This window comes from Ursus maritimus, unplaced genomic scaffold (assembly GCF_017311325.1).
Source record: "Ursus maritimus isolate PB19 unplaced genomic scaffold, ASM1731132v1 scaffold_7, whole genome shotgun sequence".
In the NCBI taxonomy this organism is placed as follows: domain Eukaryota; kingdom Metazoa; phylum Chordata; class Mammalia; order Carnivora; family Ursidae; genus Ursus; species Ursus maritimus.
The window spans coordinates 63,792,815-63,814,624 of record NW_024426885.1 but is presented as its reverse complement, the minus strand read 5'-3'; the positions used below and the strand labels follow the sequence as shown (position 1 = coordinate 63,814,624).

Here is a 21,810-nt window from a genome sequence, read left to right as displayed (position 1 = left end):
GGTTTGCAAACCTAAATGCCTTCAGGGTCCAGACATCTAGCAAAGAAGGGATGGGCCTCAGCACAGGGAGTGGTTGTAACTGTGGTTAAAGGCAAAGTTCAACACTCTTTTCCTAAAACACAAATTTAAAAAACTGAAATCCATCATGCTGGGCAAACACTTCTGGGGACCACTCTGGTCCAGGGGCTTACAGACTGCGAGCTCTGCTAGTCACGTGGGGCCACCATAACACAAGCAGCTGCGTACCTGGGCCCCCACAACCCTGATCACGCTGCACCCTCTGGTCCCCTGCCTCAATCCCTCCCTCCAGCCTACTGAAAGTGGGGGACAGCTCAGAAAACATTTTCCACAGCGCCTTCCCACATGCCCTCCTCCCCTTCTTCAAGCTGTGAGGAGCACACTGTACTTCCTGTGCATTTTAAGGTCTCGTCATGGTGTGTTTCCTATTCTGTTAGTTACTTCCCAAAACAGCGAACACTCCAAGGCTCTAGTTACCATGCAACAAGCATTTTACCGCCATAATGGCGGATACTATCATCTGCATTTTACAATGGATAAGACCACAGCTTAGAGAGATCAAGTACCTGCCCAAAGTCGCACAGCTGATGAGGGGTCAATCTAGGGTTAAAACCAAGGTCTCTGCCTTCACGGCCTTTGTCCTTTCCCCGGATGTGTGCAGCTGCCCTCCAGCACCGCTTTCCATCTTCGATCACCCTTATAGGACTGCAAGCTCCACGAGCAGCAGGGACCAGCACATACTGAATCCCACTCCAGACCATGCAGAAAACACCCTGTCTGTGCAAATACTGACTGGAGAGATGATAAAAGTCTCACTTCCTTTAGCCCGTTTCCCCTCCATGAAGCCTCAGGATGAACGAAACAACCAGGTAAGTATCAAGGGTGCCATTATCACACACATGGTATGCTCAGGTGACCAGCACCAAAATCAAGAAACAGAACATTGCCGGAGCGCCTGGGTGGCTCAGTCGTTAAGCATCTGCCTTCGGCTCAGGGCGTGATCCCAGGGTCGTGGGATCGAGCCCCACATCGGGCTCCCTACTCCGCTGGGAGCCTGCTTCTTCCTCTCCCACTCCCCCTGCTTATGTTCCCTCTCTCGCTGGCTGTCTGTCAAATAAATAAAATCTTAAAAAAAAAAAAAAAAGAAAAAAGAAAAAAAGAAACAGAACATTGCCAGCTCCCTTCCAGATCACTGCCCTCCGTCCCTCAGAGGTCATCACCCTCCTGATTCTTATGGTAAGAATGCCTTGCATTTTCTTTAAGAACAATTTTATTGCCTAGGTATTTCTAAACATTAGTTTTGCTCGGTTTTGCATTCTTCTTTTGTCTAGCTTCTGCTAAATAAGCTTGTGATTTCATTCACCCACGTTACTGAGTCTAACAGTATTTTTATTGCCTTAGAATATCCTGTTGATGAGCACATCACAATTTATCCACTCTATGGACAGAAGGTATTTGGGTCATTTCTGGTTTTCTCCTCTGATGAACAATGCCACAAAGAACATTCTCCTAGACATCTGGTGCACATGTGCACACCCTGCGGAACGTACCCAGGAGTGGAAGCGTGGAGTCACGGAACGGGGATATTTCCTGTATCATTAGGTAATGCCAAATCGTTCTAAAAGCAGTTTGCAACCATGTCCATCTTCTGACTTCTCTAGTAATACCTCGTGGCTTATTCTGCCTTTCTTGATTACTAATGTGTACTTGCTCATTTGTTTACTGCTCATTTGGCTACCTGCTTATGTGAACAGTCTGTTCAAGTCTCTACCCATTTTTCTTTGGGACTCGCCATGTTTCTTACTAATTTGTAGTTTTGTGTTGATTATATAAGGTTGCAAATATCTCTTCCCACCCATGGCTTGTCCTTGCATTCTCTTTACATGCTTGCCAATGATACATTTTTGTTCTTCTCTAAGCATTAATTAATGACAACATTCCCAAATGTCTCTGTTGGGAGAATCTCCATCTTGTGGCCTATAATCTCCATCTTGTGGCCTATCTGTAATCTCCATGGGGGGTGACTAAGACATCTCAACTGAACTTCTGAACTTCTCACTCCAAGTCTACTCAACTTATTACCTTTCTCATCTTACAAGATGGTAACTATTCTTCCAGTCATTGAAGCCAAAAATCTCAAAGTCTTCCTTGATCCTATCTTTTACTCACACCCACTTCTAATCCATCCTTAAATCTTTTTTTAAGGTTTTATTTATTTATTTGTCAGAGAGACAGAGCATGCGTGTGCACAAGCAGGGGGAGCAGCAGGCAGAGGGAGAAGCAGACTCTCTGCTGAGCAGGGAGCCTGATGCAGGGCTCAGTCCCAGGACCCTGGGATAATGACCTGAGCCAAAGGCAGACGTCTAACTGACTGAGCCACCCAGGCATCCCTCCATCCTTAAATCCTGATAGAATATTCCTTCAAAACGCACCCAGAATCCAATGGTGCCCATCTTCACTACTACTTCCTAGAACGACCCACCCCATCTCTTGGTGTGGATTATGGAATAGTCTTCTAACAGACCACCTAGCTCCCTCCTTGGCCTCCACTCCATAATCTCTCTTGACACAGCAATCAAAGCCAGATCATTTCACTACTTTGTTCAAGCCCCTTTCCTGCCCTCCATGGCTCCCATCTCAGAGTAAAAGCCAAGCTCCTGACTGTGGCTCGAAGGCTCTATGTGACCTGCAAGCTGGCCACCAAACCCCCAGACCAATTACCTCCCCGATCTCATCTCTTACTCCTCTCCCTCCAACACTCCATTCCAACCACACTGGCCTCTCTGCTGGGCCCCCCACATAGCAAGCATGATCCCACTGCAGGCCTTGGCACTTTCCTGTCCTCTCTGGCTTCAGTGCTCTTCCCTCAGAAATCCACTTCTAGGCAGGGTTTTTTCCCCCCCAATAAATACAATACAGTACTGTAAATGTATTTTCTCAATAAGCATCTTCTTTTCTCTAGCTTACTTTACTGTAATATGGTATATAATACGAATGTGTTAATTGACTGTTTATGTGATTGGTCACATAAAAGCCTCCAGTCAACAGCAGGCTATTAGTGTCAAGTTTCAGAGGATCCAGAAGTGAGACACAGATTCTGATTGGGGGATGGGGTAGGGGATGGGGAGGAGAAGTTGGCACTCCAACCCGTGTTGTTCATGGATCACCGGCGTTTCATCCTTGAACGTCTGGTACAACCCGCAGCGAAACTATTTGAGCCTGCAATTCTTTCACTAGGAAGGGCTGTTTCTCAGATTCAATTTCTCCAATGATTAGAAAGCTCATGTCTTCTAGTTCCTCCTCATCCAGTTGTAGACAGTTATGTTTTCCTAAGAATTTATCCATTTCATCTAAAATTCCAAATGGATTGCCATATACAATTATTCATGAGTTATTCACTCTCCTTTTGAATGTCTGCAAGAAAAGTTGTGATGTGTTTCCTGTTCTCTATCAAAGATTTCAAGCTTGTTTTTTTATTTCTTTGAATGCAGTAAGCATGGTTGCTTTGGCGTCTATGTCTGATAAGTCCAATATCTAAAGTATCTGTGAAGTCCACTCTGTTCTTTCGTTTCTACTTGTTTACATCCATGAAATCTCCTATCCCCATGTGCCTGGTTCTCCTTGTGTGCTGGGCTAAGTATTTGTACTTGTATTTTAGGCGATACTTGTGGCCTAGGAGGATGGTATGTTCTTCCAGAAAATTCCTTCTTCTGCCAGGCACCAGAAGCCTGGGTCTACCTTCATCCAAAACAAAAGCCTCTCGATCTCTTCATGATCAAATGCTGCAGAACTGGTTTGTTTTTATCCTGAGGATGTAGCGCTTTGTGATTCCAGCTTCAAGTGAGGGTCCTTTTTCACGGTCCCCATCTTTGGCAGCCCTGAGCTCCGACTTCTGTAACCTCAGCTCCACACAGTTACCAAAGCACAGCTCAGGTTCTCAGCAGTTCCACAACGAACAGCAAATGCTCTCAGCACAAAAGCAGCCCTTGGGAGCTGCAGTCTCCTCAATTCCCACCTTCCCCAGGGTACAGGCCTGTAGGCCCTCCCCATCTTGTTAGTTCTTCATGCTTTTTTAAAAAATGTACGAGCATTCTGTCTACCTTTTTATTTATCCTCGGTGAGGTTTGCCTGGATTACCTCATCTGTCGTTCTCTAACGGGGAAGGCACGTGTAACTTTTGCAAAGGAATAGCTAGGTCTTTCCAGAAAATTATTTTTTAAATGTTACTTTCTTGTCAGCATCCTCGACACCAAGGACAAGCCCTCACTTCGAAGCACATGGCTCCGGTACAACATCGGGCTTCCCATCCACCCAACTGGTTTGTTTTTATCAACTCTTAACGGGCTGTGTGTGAGTTTCCTGTACCCCCCAGAGCATCATGGTGCTTCAAGCATTAATGCCTTTAGAGAAATCTGATTAGGAGGAAAATTTTTAAAAGACGCTCCACAGATTATGCTAAGTGAAATAAGTCAAGCAGAGAAAGACAATTATCATATGGTTTCACTCATTCATGGAACATAAGAAATAGCAGGGAGATCGGTAGGAGAAGGAAGGGAAGAATGAAAGGGGGGTAAACAGAAGGGGGAATGAAGCATGAGAGACTGAGGACTCTGGGAAACAAACTGAGGGCTTCGGAGGGGAGGGGGGTGAGGGGTTGGGATAGGCTGGTGATGGGTATTAAGGAGGGCACGTATTGCATGGGGCACTGGGTGTTATACGCAAACAATGAATCATGGAACATTACATCAAAAACTAGGGATGTACTGTATGGTGACTAACATAACATAATAAAAAAATATTAAAAAAAAAAAAAAAGATGCTCCACAAATAAGATAAAGAAATCCTTTCGGCCCCCGAGTTGGCCTACTGCACTGAAAATCCATTTTGTAAAAACTAGCACTTCCTTCTTCTGAGGACTAGAGACTGTTCAGCCCAAAGAAATAACTCATTCTAACTTGAGATGTTACTGTGAATTAAAAGAAAAGGCCACACCTTTATGAATAAAGATGAAAAAAGGAAAGTAAAGGTAGTTAACAGCAGGATATAGCTCTGTATTTTAAGGGAATTACTGACTGGGTGGACTGTAAACAGTTTGGAAATGGAAAGAGAACCTACCCAAGAAATGCAAAACATGGCAACATTTGTAACTGCAAAGTTTTAAAATCATTCAAAGTGTTTCCAGGGATGGCTAAAGGCTATCTACAGTGGAGCCAACAGTCCTTTACTAGCATTCATCTTCTCAACTAGAAATAACAATGCTTACTCCTACCCTGGTGAATAAAGCAAGCTCTACTCCAGCTTCATCTAATTATTTTTAGTTTCATTTTCCATCTACTTTTATTTTCCCTGTACCTGGGTTTTCCCACATTTTTCCAGGAAGTCAGCACGGGAAGCTTGAAAGCCTTTACTCTTGCCCCTACATTTTTTGGGAGTCCATACTGGTACATCCAATCTAGCCCTAATGTCAACACACATACGCACACTTGCAAAGAAACACCAGGATTTTTTAAACAACTGCATCAAGTTGATTGTGTTCTCTAATCATAATGCAAATTGTGTTGGACAGAGATTTTTGGCAGGCTACTAAACAGGAAAATTCTGGCTCATAATTTGGCCTCTGGAGGCTGCATCATTTAAAATGCATTAAAAACATCCCGGGAGCCCTTTGCAGATGTACCGGGAACACAATGTATAAGCCCCTTGCTCCATGAAAAGAAACAAAGAACAAAGCTAAGTTCAGGCAAATTGTAGGAACAACAGACACACACAAACAACCCTGTGACCCAACTGCTCTGTAAGCCATAGGTAATAGCATATTTTTCAGACCAGCATTAACAGCCCTGAAAAAAGCCAAGAGGGCCCAACAGCTCTGGCCACCTTAACGAAGAACATATTTCATATTTCAAGGTCTCTTCTCCTCTGCCATGGGGAGGGCAGAAACAGTTTTCATCTGAATGGATGCAATGGCATCCTAGCCTAGGTGCCTTTAAAATTAACTAGAGAGTTTCATACATATTTATTGCCCTGACATGTGATTTTGCTGCCTTGCACAAACAAAACCACTGCACTGCTCTCCTAGTGACCTGGCAAACTTGGGGTCAAAGGCAGCCTCAGGTTCTGGTGCCCAGGCCCACACTCTGTGCTCACTTCTTGTGCCTGTGGGCATGCCCGCCACCCAGACACACAGCCCTTCTGGGGCTGGGAGCATCCACTCCAGAAAGCCGCATCCACGAAGACGGTGCTGGAAGGACAAACTACTTCTCCAGAACTGAGGGGAGGAGGAGGAGAAGGGGAATGAAACGGTGCGCCTTTGTCTATGTGAATAGGCAGATTCCGGGACTCACTCAAATTCTACCTCTCGGTTTTATTCCGTGCAAACAGAGGTGGAAGAGGAACGCTGCTGCACGATGTCCCCCTGCACTGCGTGGCTGTACGTTGTTTGGCAGTGGCAGTGGCAGCTTCCACAGCGGCCTCTGCCCTCACCTTCCTTCCTCTCCTCTCTGTCCATCACCTCTCCACGGATGCGAGGAAACATCAACTATGTGCACTCCAGAAGGCATTCTAACCCCAGGGACCAAGTCCATAACAATAAAGCCATGCCGATAAACAAGACATCCAGAAGACTTTTATTCTTAAGTAACTGAATCATCAATAAGAATGTGCCCTCCCATAAGGACACAATCATTTCTATTACAGCTATAGTGGCATTATTTTCCGAGGACCAGATCCAATTTCAAATGTGAATCAAAAGTACAAAACTATTAACCTATTTGTTATTTTAAGGTCTAAGATTTAAAAGTTGGATTAGATAGAAAAGATTCAGAGATATATGTAATACCCAGTACCCTTCTTATGTCGGTCCTGTTCCAGGGTTTTAAAAAAAGAAGAAGTATTCATTAACTCTTGGCAGCAGTACTGGCTGAGAGAAGATTGCAGACCAAGAACAGGACTTCCCAAAGAGCAGGAAGTAAACCTGATGCATCAGGCTTACATAAAAGCCAAGTGAAAAAAATCCACGGCTGCTAAAACCACTATCAATCTCAGCAATGTCAGGCCTTCCAATTGGCATTGGTGACTGGTAGTTAACAGAGGAGTTAGGCATTATTTAAAAGAAAAAAAAAAGTTTTAAGACTGAGGACCAGTGGAATACATCATATCAAGACTGACAAAACAGTTAAACTAGTCATTATAGCATTCTGAAAATACTAGTTCTTAATGGTCTGAGCATTCCAGAATCTTCTATCACCTGCAGATGTGCCCAAGTCTGCACTGGGCATCAATGTACTGAGCTCCGTGACAAACAGACACAACTATGATAGAACTCCATGCTCTCAAAGCCAGTGACACAGAAGGTTTCAAAAGGTGAGGACAAAACAGGCATAAGAATTTTTAAATTTCCTTTTCAGGAAATAAGACATTTTCTAATTACAAAAGCAATGCATGTTGCTCTTACAAAAGGAGATGGAAAGGGATATAAGAAAATTAACATAACCCATAAGCTCGGCACCCAAGTATAACTACAGCTAACGTTTTGGAAAATAGTCTTTTACACATATTTCCTAACATACATGTTATATATCAGAAACTGATGAAGAGGTTGCTTACAAAACATTTATTGTAAATTTTAATTATAATTTACAGTTAAATACAACTTGTCTTTAAGGCATTCCAGAATTTAGTTCTGATGCAGGCTTCTGCTGGACTTACAAAAGTACTAGAAGGTTCTTTTTAGGGAGGTTCTCAATCAGATAATCAAGCCCATGGCTCAAAAGGATGCAGATTTTTCAGACAAGTTTTCATAAAATGAAAGTATAATTTTCTGGCTACCTAGTGGATATATACAAAAGCAGGAGAGAAAGCATGCTTTTTTGTGTGTTGTTTGTTTCAGTGATATTAACATATCTGAAAATATTTGAGCTACCTTCCCAACCTTGATCTTCCAGGACAAAAGGATTTCCACTCATCCACGCTTAAATAAACTTCTGTTTTTAAAGGTATTAAATACCCGTTCCACCATGGCAGATGGGAAAGGACGGATCTCGTCCACAGCAAGAATCTCAATTTGTCCTCAGACCCAAAGAATTCCTTTGAAATGCACATAAAAGCATTGTCCAATCACTATCAGAGACAACAGTCAAAGCATGGTGACAAAACCAAAATTGTTCTACAAATAGCCTCTCAGTGGCCTTTGGGTGAAAAACGGAACCAAACACTTTCCTGGTGAATAGGTCGATTCACCCATTTGTCGATCAGGGACACCTGCATGCGGTTTCTCTTGCAGGCTTTTCAAAAAAAGGCCTATCTAGAAGCATCATCCTAGAGAGCCATATTAAAGTAATTACACAATTAGAAAAGTCTATTGGTACCAATTACTCTAAAAGCCTCCAGATGGAGATCAGCTCTTCCACACTGGGTGGCAGAAAATGTGAGCCTTCCACAAAGGACTGGCTGAAGTCCCTGAGGCAAGCCTGGGGGGTTGGCACCACAGGGTGGTGGCCTTCTTCCCGGCAGCTGTCTTAGCTCTCTCCAACCGGCCAAAACCAGAGGAGGGCTTTGGGGGTATTCACCACAAAATGGTATGCTGTGATACCTATGTCTCAAGTGAGGGATCACCTACCACACCACAGAACACACATAGCTCTAGAACTTGCCAGAAACCTCAACCTCAAACTCCCTGACATCCGCCTCCTTTCAAGAGCCTAAGAACCGGGAGACGGGAATGATGAGTCACTGTTTAATGGGTATGGAGTTTGGTTTTCAAGAAGTTCTGGGGATGGATAGTGGTGATGGCTGCACAACAGAGTACTTAATGCCACTGAATTATACACTCAAAAATGGCCGAAATGGTAAATTTTATGTTATGTATATTTAGCTACAATGTATGCATGCGTGTGTGTGTGTGTGTGTGTGTGTGCGTGTGTGTATACAAAAAAATATATACAGCCTAAGAACCACGCTGGGATTCATGAGAGATTGTCTCAGAGACATGCTGATCATTCATTCGTCCAGATTCTGCAAGTGAGACCCCAAACAAGCTACAGTCTCACCAGGAGTTTCCCCAACAACACTATCATACCTTCATATGATATCCTTTGTTTTGACAGAGGGCAAACCTAAGACTTGGCCACATGGAGACTATTGCTACATGTTACACAGCAAAAACAATGTGCAAAAACAAATTGCAGAAACAATTTATTGCATTGTTCAGTTCGTACCTTCTTCAATCTCTTGAGAAAGATCCATCACGCCCCTCAGTTTTTAATATATGAAAAAATGGTTTCTCCTGACCAAGTAAAACTAATAACTTTTTTTTAGATATAAGAATTATGAAAAAAAATCACTACATTTCTCCAGGTTATAGCTTTATTTATAAAATGTTCAGAACTTAAAGTTCAAACCTTCTTATGCCAAGTGTATTATTATAAGGAACTTCCTTTTCTGCTGCACATGGCTCTTAATTTCTCTTATTTAGCGTCTTATTTTAAGGGACATCAATGTATTTGGGGAAAAGGTGGGTTATGATGACAAACTGCACACCACAGAACCACTCACAATGAAGACGAGTCTTCAGAGAGAAAAGGAGCATGACCTCGCTAGGTTCTGGCAGCTTCATAAATAATTTGGTAAAAGACTCTAAATACTAACAACCATTTAAGTTGAAAACAAAAAAATGTTCTTACAGGGTTAAAAATCAGGGCACCTGATTACACACTAAACTCAGAAGAACAAGCCATAATTGCGTCCCTGTAGTTCTAGAAGCAATGTGCAGAATAAATGGTCGGATGTTGTTGAGGGAGAGCGCCAAAGGTCAGACTAACGTCCTCCTCCCCTTTTCTCCCTCTACCTCAGAATGCACATGAGTCCATAAAGAGTCTCCACACAGAAATTCTGTATAAATCTCTGCTGGACAATCATGCCTGGCTATCTCTCTTCTTCACATTTTAACAGCCACCATCTACATCAGATTTTATGCAAGAGAGTAACAGTATCTTTATTCAGTAATTAGGGAGAAAAATGAGAAGGAAAGAAAGATCGGGCCCCAGTTGTCTGGACCACTGTACAGTCTTAACACTAGAGTTTCTACCCCAGAGCTTCCGGCCTTCTCTTACATGACTGTCTATGTTGGAAGGTAAGAAAAGGATTTAGGAAGTTTTATTAAAAGCCTCAAGTATCTTTTTATTATAACCTCCCTAAAACGTATTCTTCAACCAAATCAATGAATGGCCTGGTTAGCGATGCCCCTGAACAGAGGAAGACAGGAGGGAGTGCATCTACCTCTCTTAGTCACCTGACGAAGTGGAATTACTCGTCCTCCTGGCATAATTCCACACCTGTCCATGAGCTTGGACAAGCTGTGGTATATAATGACAACTTAATATCCCACTTAAGTTCATATTAAGTGACCTACAAAATATTTGCCCTAAAACAAATTTTCCTTTTGTAATTGACTAGTAAGCTTTGAGGGGGAAAAAAGGAGCCTCTGAATTAGAAAAAAATCAAACCTTCCTATATGTTTTGTGTTGTGTCTTCTATAAACTATCAGTGATTAATGTTAAGCTATAACAGCTGTCTGATATTTGTTCAGTAATATCTTACCCATCTGAACACACCTGATTGCATGTAATTTTAACGACAGATCATAGATATCTTATATTTTCCCCCTAAATTGACATTTCACTTTATGTACTCATATTTTAGGGCAAAAGACCCACTTCTGCTGCAAAAGTGTTTGTCTTCATTATAGATTCAACGTAAAAGGAAGAAGTCGTCCCACATTTAGTGTTAATCCTCGTATTTCCAAAACACTACATACAGCAATTACTCCTGTGCTAAGGCTTCAGGCTCATGAGCAACTTGGTGAAATGCTCGCAGTACAAAATTCCTTCCCTTACCTAAGCAGGTGAGTCACAGAGCCAGAGTCTTGAGTATTACATCGCTGCCATCTTTGCCTGGTATTTTTAATCTCCAAAGAACTCTAGCTACAAACTCATCAGCAAATGGTCCAAGCAAAGTGCTCTATCAAAGTCATTTCTTCCTAGAGAGGAAAGCAGGCAGGGAAGATGAAAGGCGAGAAAAGATAAATTTACCTGCATCAATTTTCTGGAGAGCTCATTAGTGAGGAACTCTTCTTCCTTCTCATAATTTACAGCAAGGGTTTCTTTCTCCTTCTGCAAAGCCTGGATTTTCTTGAATAAAGTGTTACTGATGAATTCTTCCTCTTGCTCAGCCCTGGCTTGCTGTTTAAAAAAAAGAAAGAAAAGAAATTAAAAGAGAGCAACAAAAAGAAATATGTTACAGAAACAGAAAATTTACTAATTAAAATATAGTTCTTATTTGCAGAGAGGGCACCCACTTTAATGACATTTCTATTTTTAACTGTGAACCAATGCACCCCAAGACGCATAAACCAGAGTCTGAGCAGCAACCCTAAAAGCAAATCTGGCTCTTCCCCCAAAGGGCCATCCCTGCTTCTTGAAGTGATGTTTCAAAGACGTTAATAAAGACTGTTTTACAGTTTTTAGAATCAATCCCAAGTCAGTCACTAGACTAGAGAGAGCTCCTCAGATGGCAGGCAGGTCCTATTCTGGGGTATGTGTATCAATTCGTGAGAACTCTCTGCAAATCACTACATCTCAAAGGTGTATTGTTAAAATTTCTAGGCAACAAGCTTTACTGAAGCAGAAAAGTTCAACTTGCTTAACTTTAAAATCATGTCAGCTCTTTAGGATGTTACTGAAAGGGTTTGGATATGCAATTTTAAAAGCAATGCACGGGGCGCCTGGGTGGCACAGCGGTTAAGCGTCTGCCTTCGTCTCAGGGCGTGATCCCAGCATTATGGGATCGAGCCCCATATCAGGCTCCTCCGCTATGAGCCTGCTTCCTCCTCTCCCACTCCCCCTGTTTGTGTTCCCTCTCTCCCCGCTGTCTCTATCTCTGTCAAATAAATAAATAAATAAATAAAATCTTTTAAAAAAAAAGGCAATGCAGATGTACACGGACATGCTCAATGAATAGTAATTGTAGGGAAATATACCAAGTGCCTAGAAAGTATTACTGAGGTAGCAGGAATCCAACCAATGAAAAGTCAGGGTGGATCAAAGGAGTTTTGTTTTTTACTTTATTAATTTCCCACTGGGAATTTTTTGGAGGTGAGGGCAAGGACAGGCATAACTGAATTTTAAAAACAGAAGAAAAGAGGGTCAGGATAATTCAATGGAGATGAAAATATTCCTCTGTAGTACCTCCCCCTCCCCTGCTATATTTTAACAGAATACACAGAAAAACCTAACCATCCTTGAAGGAAATTAATCTTTTCAGAAAAAGGAAACTTGTTTCAAGCGAACTCAACTCTACTCAAAGCACTTTTTAAACCACATCACTTTGATGCATTAATCCCCAATAATGCATTCCTGTTTTATCAGCCAAGTTGAGGCAGAAAGAGCTCCATCAATTCCAAGCCGCCAGCACCTGTCACTTACAACAATAGGAAAGCCAGGGGGCAGGAGACAAAAGGGCACCAGCACTAAATAATGACCACCTTTTATGGTAAACCCTCTGACAACCACCGCCAAGTCTGGTGGTTTAGATTTCTGTACACATTCGCTCACTTCCCCAGCGCCCACACCCTAACAGCCACCGTTTCTGGGGAGCCTGTCCGCTGTGCTCTCCATCTCTGTGGCCGAAAGGAAGTACACCATTCCTCGAACTGCCTGTCAAGCAATTCTACAAAAGAGAGCCACACGGAGTACTTCAACTGAAAAACAGAGCTACAAAGAAAGCGGAAACTTTGGCAGAAGGACCAGTACTCGAGTTCTTGAAGAAACCACTCGGGATCGGTCAGAATTGAGCACCTAAGAACTCGCATCTCAGCTAATAAATGTTTCGTTTCATCCAAGAGCACCCAGGGGGAGGTCCGTACGTTCCAGGTGGCTCCCTCACACCTGGCATTTTGTTAGCCCTTCCTAGCGTGGAGCTCTCCACCGAGGTCCAGAAAATCTGCTGAGGCCTGGTACTTCCCCTCCCCCCTTGAAATGAATCCCCACTCCTCTTTAATAAAAACTCACATTCGTCCAGGTGTCAATACTAGTGCAACGGCAGGAATCCAAAGTATTTATGGAGGCACACTTGACACATATATCCAAGCTTGCAATCTGTTCCAGCTACTTGTTTTTCTGGTTTTGACTGACAACGTCCTACATGATTTGATTTCTGATTATTCTAAAAGTTACAGAACAGAAAGGCAGAGAGGAACTATAATGCTTTTGCCAGGGATTCTGCACTTTAATTATTCAAAAGGGTGTGTGCCACAAATTATTTTCGTTATCAAGTCAGACTCAAGTTCTTACGTGTTGCCACACGCTCAGTATTTTAGACAACTGGTGTATTTAATCACAAGCAGTAAGAGAGCCAGGCTCAGGCTCGGCAGACCATCCTCCCCTTGTGCACTGGGGCCTGCAAGTAAGGAGCTGGAAATAAGGGATAAGCCCTAAGCGTGTGTTCCCGGAGCCTCCACCCCTGCCTCCCCCTTCATCTAACCATTAAGTCACAGGGACAACAGATTTCAGTGTAATATAAAACAGAACTCTGCGATAAAAAGTAGATTTGTGTTTGCCAGGGGCTGGGGGAGGGGGGTGCGTGGGAGATGGAGAATGACTGCTAATGAGTGCAGGATTTCTTTTTGGGGGGATGAAAATGTTCTGAAATTAATGTTAACGGTTTACACAACCTTGTGAATATACTAAAAATCAATGAGGTGTACACTTTAAAAGGGTGGATTTTATTGTATGTGAATTATATCTCGATTAAGAAAAGGCACTCTGATAATTAGCTGGGTCTGCATTTCACCAAGCACCTGGTTTCCTTTGCAATTCTTCCCAGAGAAAGCAGCAAAATTTTAAAAGGATGGGGGCGGGGAGATGTTGAAGAGCACTGGATCTGCTCTAAAGTGCCTTCCCAAGTAAGTGACACATCGGAGGTCGTGAGAGGCTGAGGCTTTAGCTAACAAAATTATTCACCGTCTCAGAATAGCCACTTAATTCTAGCAAAGCCCATTAATGCAAAATGCCGCTCTCAGGACCCCTGAATAACACTGGGATTGCTCTGTGGAGGCTTGTCAAAGCCTCTCGAACTTCACCAGGGGTGGACAGGCCCTCACACAGACTCCATTAAAGGCCTCCTGTAGCTAAGTTTTTGCCACGTTTTCGTCCGAACCCGGGGCTGACTTCTGCAGCATCTGAGATCCAGAGGAAAACCACCACGGGGAGGACAAAATGCCAGGTCCCCAAATATGTAAAACCAAGTCCACCTTTTTTCTAACTGGTCACAAATCATTGTAGGAATTAACACATCAACGAGGACAAAAGGCAAGATGCTGTATCCAATAGAGCCTCAGAGAAAATTTTTTAAACGATCAGACAGAGTGTACTGACAACTAGGGGTAAACCTGATGGTCAGTCTGAGCTGAGCGCCACACAAAGCAGTCAGCATCCGCTACCCACCCCCCCCCGCCCCGCCCGCAGCCATCTCCCATGCGATGGGCCCACTGTCAGTCTGAGGCCTGGCTTTCTTCCCCTAACTCCAAAACAAGCCTTTTATTTAAGCTGTAAGCAAATTATCCTTCCAATTTATTCCCCGAAAGAAGACAAGAGCCTGGTAGACAGTGGCCTAGGAGCAAAGAAGCAAGGCCCAGGCACCATTCACCAGCACTGGCAATCAGAGCGGAAATAAAACAAGCTACCAACTCAAATCTCATCAGTTTTATCAACCTACTTCCCTTTTTATCTGAAATGCTTGAAAATTTCAGCAGACCTAAAGACATCCAAATTCAAAAATAAAATTGTACTTCAAAAGCTAAATAAATGAACCACGGTTCACCTGTAACTCCATAAACTCTCAAAAGAAAATGTGAACAAAATTAGGAATGCTTCGAAGGACGAAAACTTTTCTTTGTGTTCTGCCTATGTCTGTAGAGTTGAAGACTGGGAAAATCTGGGGAAAATTTTTTAAATATTTATAATTATAGCTGCATGTTCAATATGGTTCTAGCTCCTGTGTTTAGAAATTGAGCGACTCTGATATAACCATACTCACTTCTTCCCCTAGCAATAATCATCTGAGGTCTGAAAATAACGAGGACTAGAGCAGAAAGCATCTCTCCATCACTCTTTCCNCATCCTATCAAAAATCCAACATTAAAAAAAAGGGAAACAGCAAAGAAATAGGGGAGGGGGGCAGGACAGGAGAAATTTACCAAGCACTCTGGCAAAAATAAACAACAAAATTCTTAGAAGAATTATTTTCTCCTGAGTCACGACATATTTAGGCAACCATACTCTAACTGAGCACAACCTTCAAGAAAAACACAGCCCGTTCTGACCCACTGCTGTGATGACCAGGGCACAAATTTGATAGGAGATTCCAGTCTGATTGTTTAGGGTTTCTGTTCTTTATCAGCAGCACTCTGGAGATCAAGGGTGGGTGGAGAAAGGAGAATTCAAAAACTCTCAACAGCAGCATTCACTAGTGCCGAGAAAAATCCAAGTGCCAAAACCAAAGTCATGCAGGGTGATGCAATTCATGACCTGTCAAGCCTCAGAAAAAGAACAGCTCTCCAAAGCGGGCAATATTTGATAGCAGCCATAGGTAAAGGATATAATCAAGAGAAAATACGAGTGACTACCAAAATACCACATTAGCATTTGTTTCTAGAAATTACTTTTAAGTTGATTGCTGACTTGTTTTAATGACAAAAAATCATAACGGTAAAATTACCCTGAGGCTCTAATGCTTAAGAGTCTGGGCAGGCTCTTTATTATTTTAACTATTTACATTTAGGAATCTATTTGAATATATTATTTAAATTCACTATTCTGTTGCCTAGTCACTTACAATCCATATTTCTGTTTAAGATTTTATTTATTTATTTGTCAGAGAGAGACAGACAGAGAGTGAGCACAAGCAGGGGGAGCAGAAGGCAGAGGGAGGACCTTAATGCGGGGCTCGATCCCAGGACCCCGGGATCATGACCTGAGCCGAAGGCAGATGCTTGTTTAATCAACTGAGCCACCCAGGAGCCCCCGATTTTAATGATCTTAACATCTCAGTGTGAAATAGCATCGGAAACCAAATTGTTACAATAGCAGGAACCACCCAACACAAAGCCAGGCCAATGAACACAACCCCGTGCTTTCTCCCCTGTCATTTACTAGGTTCACCACAGCACAGTCCCAGGAGATGCTCAGGCGACTCACGCCTGATGGCTGGTGCCTCTTAGAGGGTTCGCCTGAATATCAGTCGTACCAATGGGTTTATCAACACAAACCACTGTCCTGCTGTGGTCCTACATGGTCTGTTTAACACTGAAGTACCAGCACCGCAGGGGCGGATGGCAGGTGACACAGAAGATAAGTCCATTAAGTACCTTCACTTCTTCGATTAGAGGAACTAGAGAGATGATTTCAGTTACATGTGTGAGAATGAGAATTTTCCATTTAGTCTATGGAAGCACTAGGTTATTTTGTGTTTCCTCCACATACTGCACACTACCGAGGCTTATAGCAAAAACAATTAATAATCAGTAAATTCAAGCACTTATTTATTCCATTCCGGTACTGCCAGCAAATCACTGAGTACACAGGGATCAGAGCAGAATCACCGTCGGCCCCTGCGACTATGCTATTCTACCCCAGATGCTATGCCCAGGTCATCCGCAGGACTGCAGGGCAAGAGAGAAACAGCAAGAAACGGTGATCTGCAGGACAAGAAGAGCTCAGAGAATCTCAAGGTTAAGAAGGACGTCAACAGCTACCAAGTTTCATCAACCCGCTGTACCTCTCAGACCAGCTCACCACTCTGGCGTCAGACTGCCTCCCTTACGAGATGCCCACCTCCAGCGGAGTGACCCCAGATGAGCCAGGTGACCGCTCTGGACCACTGCTTTCTCCTCTGTAAAGTGAAAATAATGGCATCTCCCTCTGGGTTGGTGTGCAGATAAATTCATATAACTCACAGAAAGAGCTTAGCATGGTATCTCGCTCTAAGGAAGCACTCAGAAGACAGTTACCAAAAGGTCTGGGGAGAAGGGTGTACAGAAGGATCAATGAGAAAACAGCAAAGTCTTACGGTGTCTCCCCTCATTCAACGAAAAGTTGAAATGGACATAATGATGGCACATCCATAGAAAAACACAGTGGAACCATCAAAAAAAATATGGTTTGCACTTACCATCATGAAAAGACGTCCAACAACAAATGGTTAAGTGCAATACCAAAACTGAATGTTTATATCAAAAGTGGAAGGACCCTAGGCTGAGTTCCCAAAGAAAAACCACATATCAAGGACACAATGCACTGTGAATAAATTAACAGAACCACCCCACACAGACACGCTAACTACCCTACCTTCACGATCAGCAAAGACTGCAGATACTCAAGTTCTCATAAACTATAAAATAATTTTATCTGAAACATTACAAAGAAATAAAACATGGTGAATGAGCAGCAAGAGAATAGATCAGGCAGGTCTGAAAAAGAAAACAGCACTTCTTGAAATAAATGTTTAAATTCATCTTGCGTTTTGTATTTCAATAGCAAACTTGACACAGCTGAAGAGCAAAGACTGAAAGACATAAGAATTAACCCGAACGTGGCACAAGAAATGTCTACAATGCACAAAGAACTGATGAGCAAACAAACCAGAAAAAATGAAGGATAATCTCAACAAGGGTAACATCTACTCTGTGAGGTGGAAACGTCAGTGAGCCCTCTTGTTCAACTAAAGACCCCGAAGAGTTAAAACCTAAGAGACAAGGCCGCTTAACTCACGCTCAAATATAACCCACTGTGCTTATTTCTTATCACACCTTCTTGAGGCACTGAAGATGTTCTGTAGTGACCAGAACATTCCAACAGTGTGTGTGAGCCTAGAAGACCACACCCCACCAAATCCCAGTCCTTACCCATGATCATGGGCTACACACATACCGACCCCACCCATGACCATGTGCCCCCTGCCCGCTCTCTTGCAGGACCCCTCGGAACCTCTCCTATAAACCTCCCAGGGTCTACCTTGTGGGAGGTCAGTTGTTAACGGCTTATTGGGCCTGTCACCTCCCCAGGCTGTCAGCACCCGAAATAAATTTCTCCCTTTCTCTTTTCCAAATCCCTCCTGAGTTACTGGCTTCTCTTGCAACAAGTTTATCGAGCAAGTTTTGGCAAACCCAGCCAGGGGCTGCGCTCTTGATTTGTCCAGCGCCCTGGGGACTACCTGGGAGGAGCAGGTGGCCACAGCAGGACGCCAGGGCTCCCGGTTCTTTTCTGAGCTAGCGGCCGTGCTAGATCATTCAAAAACAAAAATACTGAACTAGTACTATAATACTGAAGAGTCATAGTGTCAGTCAAAGCGGACAGTGAGAATTAAAACATTTTAAGGTCCTCATAGTTCCTACAGGAAAGACCTAACATATTTCTTTTAAATGTGCACGGTAAAATTTCAAGGATAACTAGTAAATGAATAGAAATGGAGAACTTCTAAACCGGTAGAAAAAATACTTAACTTAAAAAGGTATGAAAAGAAAGAAAAAGATGGTAGAAAGAAGGAAACTACATCAGTAATCATAATAAACACAAGTAGACTAACTAGATAGATTGTGAGATTGGGGGGGTAGCAACACCTAAAAGATATTAGATACAAGAGTTATAAGTACAGAGATGAAAAAAAGATACACCACACAAACAATAGCACCCCTCCCAAACTGGGGGATACGGGGTTATAGCAGTATCTGTCTTAAACAGATTTTATAACAAAACACATTTTTAGGAAGTTCTATTAAGCACAGAAAAATAGATAATAATTCAAAGTATGAAGACTGGCAAAGAAAAAACAAAACTATCAATACTGGCAGCATTATTTATTTATTTATTTATTTATTTATTTATTTATTTATTTATTTTAAAGATTTTATTTATTTATTCGACAGAGAGAGACAGCCAGCGAGAGAGGGAACACAAGCAGGGGGAGTGGGAGAGGAAGAAGCAGGCTCATAGTGGAAGAGCCTGATGTGGGACTCGATCCCGTAACGCCGGGATCACGCCCTGAGCCGAAGGCAGACGATTAACCGCTGTGCCACCCAGGCGCCCCAAGGCAGCATTATTTAAAAAACTATAAAACTCGGAGGCATGGGTGGCTCGATTAAGTATCCAACTCTTGATTTCAGCTCAGGTCATGATCTCAGGGTTCTAGGATCCTGCACTGGGCTCCATGGTCTGCTTGAGGATTGTCTTTCCCCTTCTGCCTCTTCCCTTCCCCCTGCTCCCATGCTCACTCTCTCTCTCTTCTAATAAATCTTTTAAAAGAAAGAAAGAAAGAAAAAAAAGAAAGAAAGAAAGAAGAAAAAAACTATAAAACTCTCCTGAAAATTCAAATAATAAGAAAGAGAAAGACCATGGCATTTTCTCTGTAGCAGCCATAAACAGAGCACACATTTCAGAAAGATATTATTTAATATAGTCATGAAAATTTTAAGGCATCTAAGAATAGATCAGCCAAAAGATATCAAAGATCTCTATGAAGAAAGTAAGTCTGGACTGCAATATACTTAATAAAGAAAAATACATGACTAGACCTACAAAATTGACTGTAGAAACGTCAATTCTTCCCCAAACCGTCCATGAATTCAATGCAATTTAATCAAAATATCAACAGAGTTTTTTGAGAAACCTGACGAGCTCAAATCTGTGTTAAAACACAAAGGCCAACAAGAGGCAGACCTCCCAAAGACGAATATGAGGAAGAAACCTGCCCTACCAGAGACTTACTATGAACCTATAGCTATTCCCTCCTATATTGGTGGTGGGAATGCAGAATGCTGCCACCACTTTGCAGAACAGCCTGGATGATTCTCAAAGTTAAACCTCAAGTCACCATATGACTCAAACCACTCCCGGGTGTATACCCCAGAACACCGAAAACCTTTCTTCATGCAAACACTTGGATGAATGTTCCAAGAAGCACTGTCATTACAGTCAAAAAAAAATGGGAAGAACCCCAGTGTCCATCAACTGATGAACAGACAGGCAAAACGTGGTATGGCCATAAAAAAAATAAAGTCCTGACAGTGCAACATGAGCATGAACCTTGAAAATACCCTTCTTAGTAAAACAAACCAGACAAAAAAGGCCACAGGATGTAGGATTCCATTTACATGAAATGTCCAAATTACGCAAATCCAAAGGGACAGAAAGTACATTAGTGGTTGACTAGGGCTAAATGTGGGGGGAAATAAGAAATGACCACTAAAAAGTATGGGCTTTCTTTCTGGGGTGACAAAAATGCTCTGTAATTAAACAATGGTGATGGTTACATAACTTTACTAAAAACGACTGAACTGTATATTTTAAAAGAGTGAATGCTATAGTATGTGAATTAGACCTCAATTTAAAAGGGGGTAGGGGGCTTAAGCCTCTCTGGGAAATATAACAAACCCTTCAGTCCCCAGGGCCCTGGCCAAGACTGGGGGGGCGGGGGGGGGGGGCAATGATCCACTGACTCTGGGAAAAGGGCGGGAAACTCTGTCCTAAAGACCCACAGCAGATTCAAGTCAGAGACTGGCTGCAAAAAAGCCATGCTGAGAACACTGTGTCTCTACGGCCCAGGCACACAAATCCAAGACTAGACCAGAGGAACGGAGAACCACCCCTTCCTCTACAAGGAGCCTAGCAATGAGAAACCACCCATCTAGGCTCAAGAAGGGGCAAATGCATGAACATTATTGTAGCCCAGGCATTTGGGCACTTCTAAAAGCCGAGAAGCAGAGCAAAAACATGAGGAAAATGGGGTACCACAGCCCCCAATCTATGTATAAGGTACTGGAGGAATCTGAAGCTTGTGGTACAATGACAGAAATTACAACCACCAATAAAACTCAAATCCAGTTCAATTACGGATTAGATTGACTCAATCTCACATTGATGGCCCAACAGAAGAGACATGCTCATTTCTGGGTATAAATATTATTTATCTCAAGTCTTTGACATACAATGTCTGTAGTCAATCAAAAGTTACCAAAAAATTAGGGGCACCAGGCTGGCTCAGTTGGAAGAACGTAGGACTCTTGATCTCAAGGTTGTGAGTCCAAGCCTCACGTTGGGTGTAGAGATTACTTTAAAAATAATAAAGGCAAAAACATCCTATACGAGTAGAAGAAAGAAGGGTTCCCCCCGTAAGTATGGAGCCAATTCAAGGCACAGTTTTCACAAGTTTCTTTGGTATTTTCTCATTTTCCCTCACAGAATTATCTATCTCCTATTGGTACATTTACCAGATTGGTAGTACAGTCGAAGTGCTCTAAAGGCCCTACCCCAGTATAGCATAATTCCCAAACGATCCTTCCCCAAAATGAACCATGCCCCCAAATCAGCTACCCCCCTTTCCTTATAAAACAAAGCTGTGAGCATCTAACAGCCCTTTCAACTGGCAATTGAGAAGCAATCAGACTGACCTAAATTATACTAAAATGTGAAAGACTGTTTTCCCCAACCCTGATGATTTCTTATGAGAGGACAGGAGGGTATAATAGGATCCCTGGCTGAGGATTTTCATTCTATCGGTTATCTATTGCTACGTAACAAACCATCCCAAAATGTAATGCTCGTAAACAACAATTATGATTTGTCATCATTCTATAGTCACTCCCTTGACTGTTTCACTGAGCTCACTCATGCAGCTGCATCAGCTCCAATTCCAGTTGAGCTAGTACGATCCAAGATCAAGGGAGTAGGGAAAAGTTTTCATCTC

The 21,810-nt window shown here is 42.6% G+C and overlaps 1 protein-coding gene across 1 annotated transcript in view; it reads right to left on the bottom strand.

Annotated features, from left to right (window-relative positions):
• Nucleotides 1-21,810, bottom strand: part of LOC103667987 (coiled-coil domain-containing protein 6) — a 107,425-nt gene that overhangs the window by 44,830 nt on the left and 40,785 nt on the right. Inside the window, exon 2 of the mRNA XM_040624773.1 lies at nucleotides 11,106-11,255. Coding sequence (XP_040480707.1) covers nucleotides 11,106-11,255 — 150 coding nt within the window. The remainder of the gene's footprint in view (nucleotides 1-11,105; nucleotides 11,256-21,810) is intronic.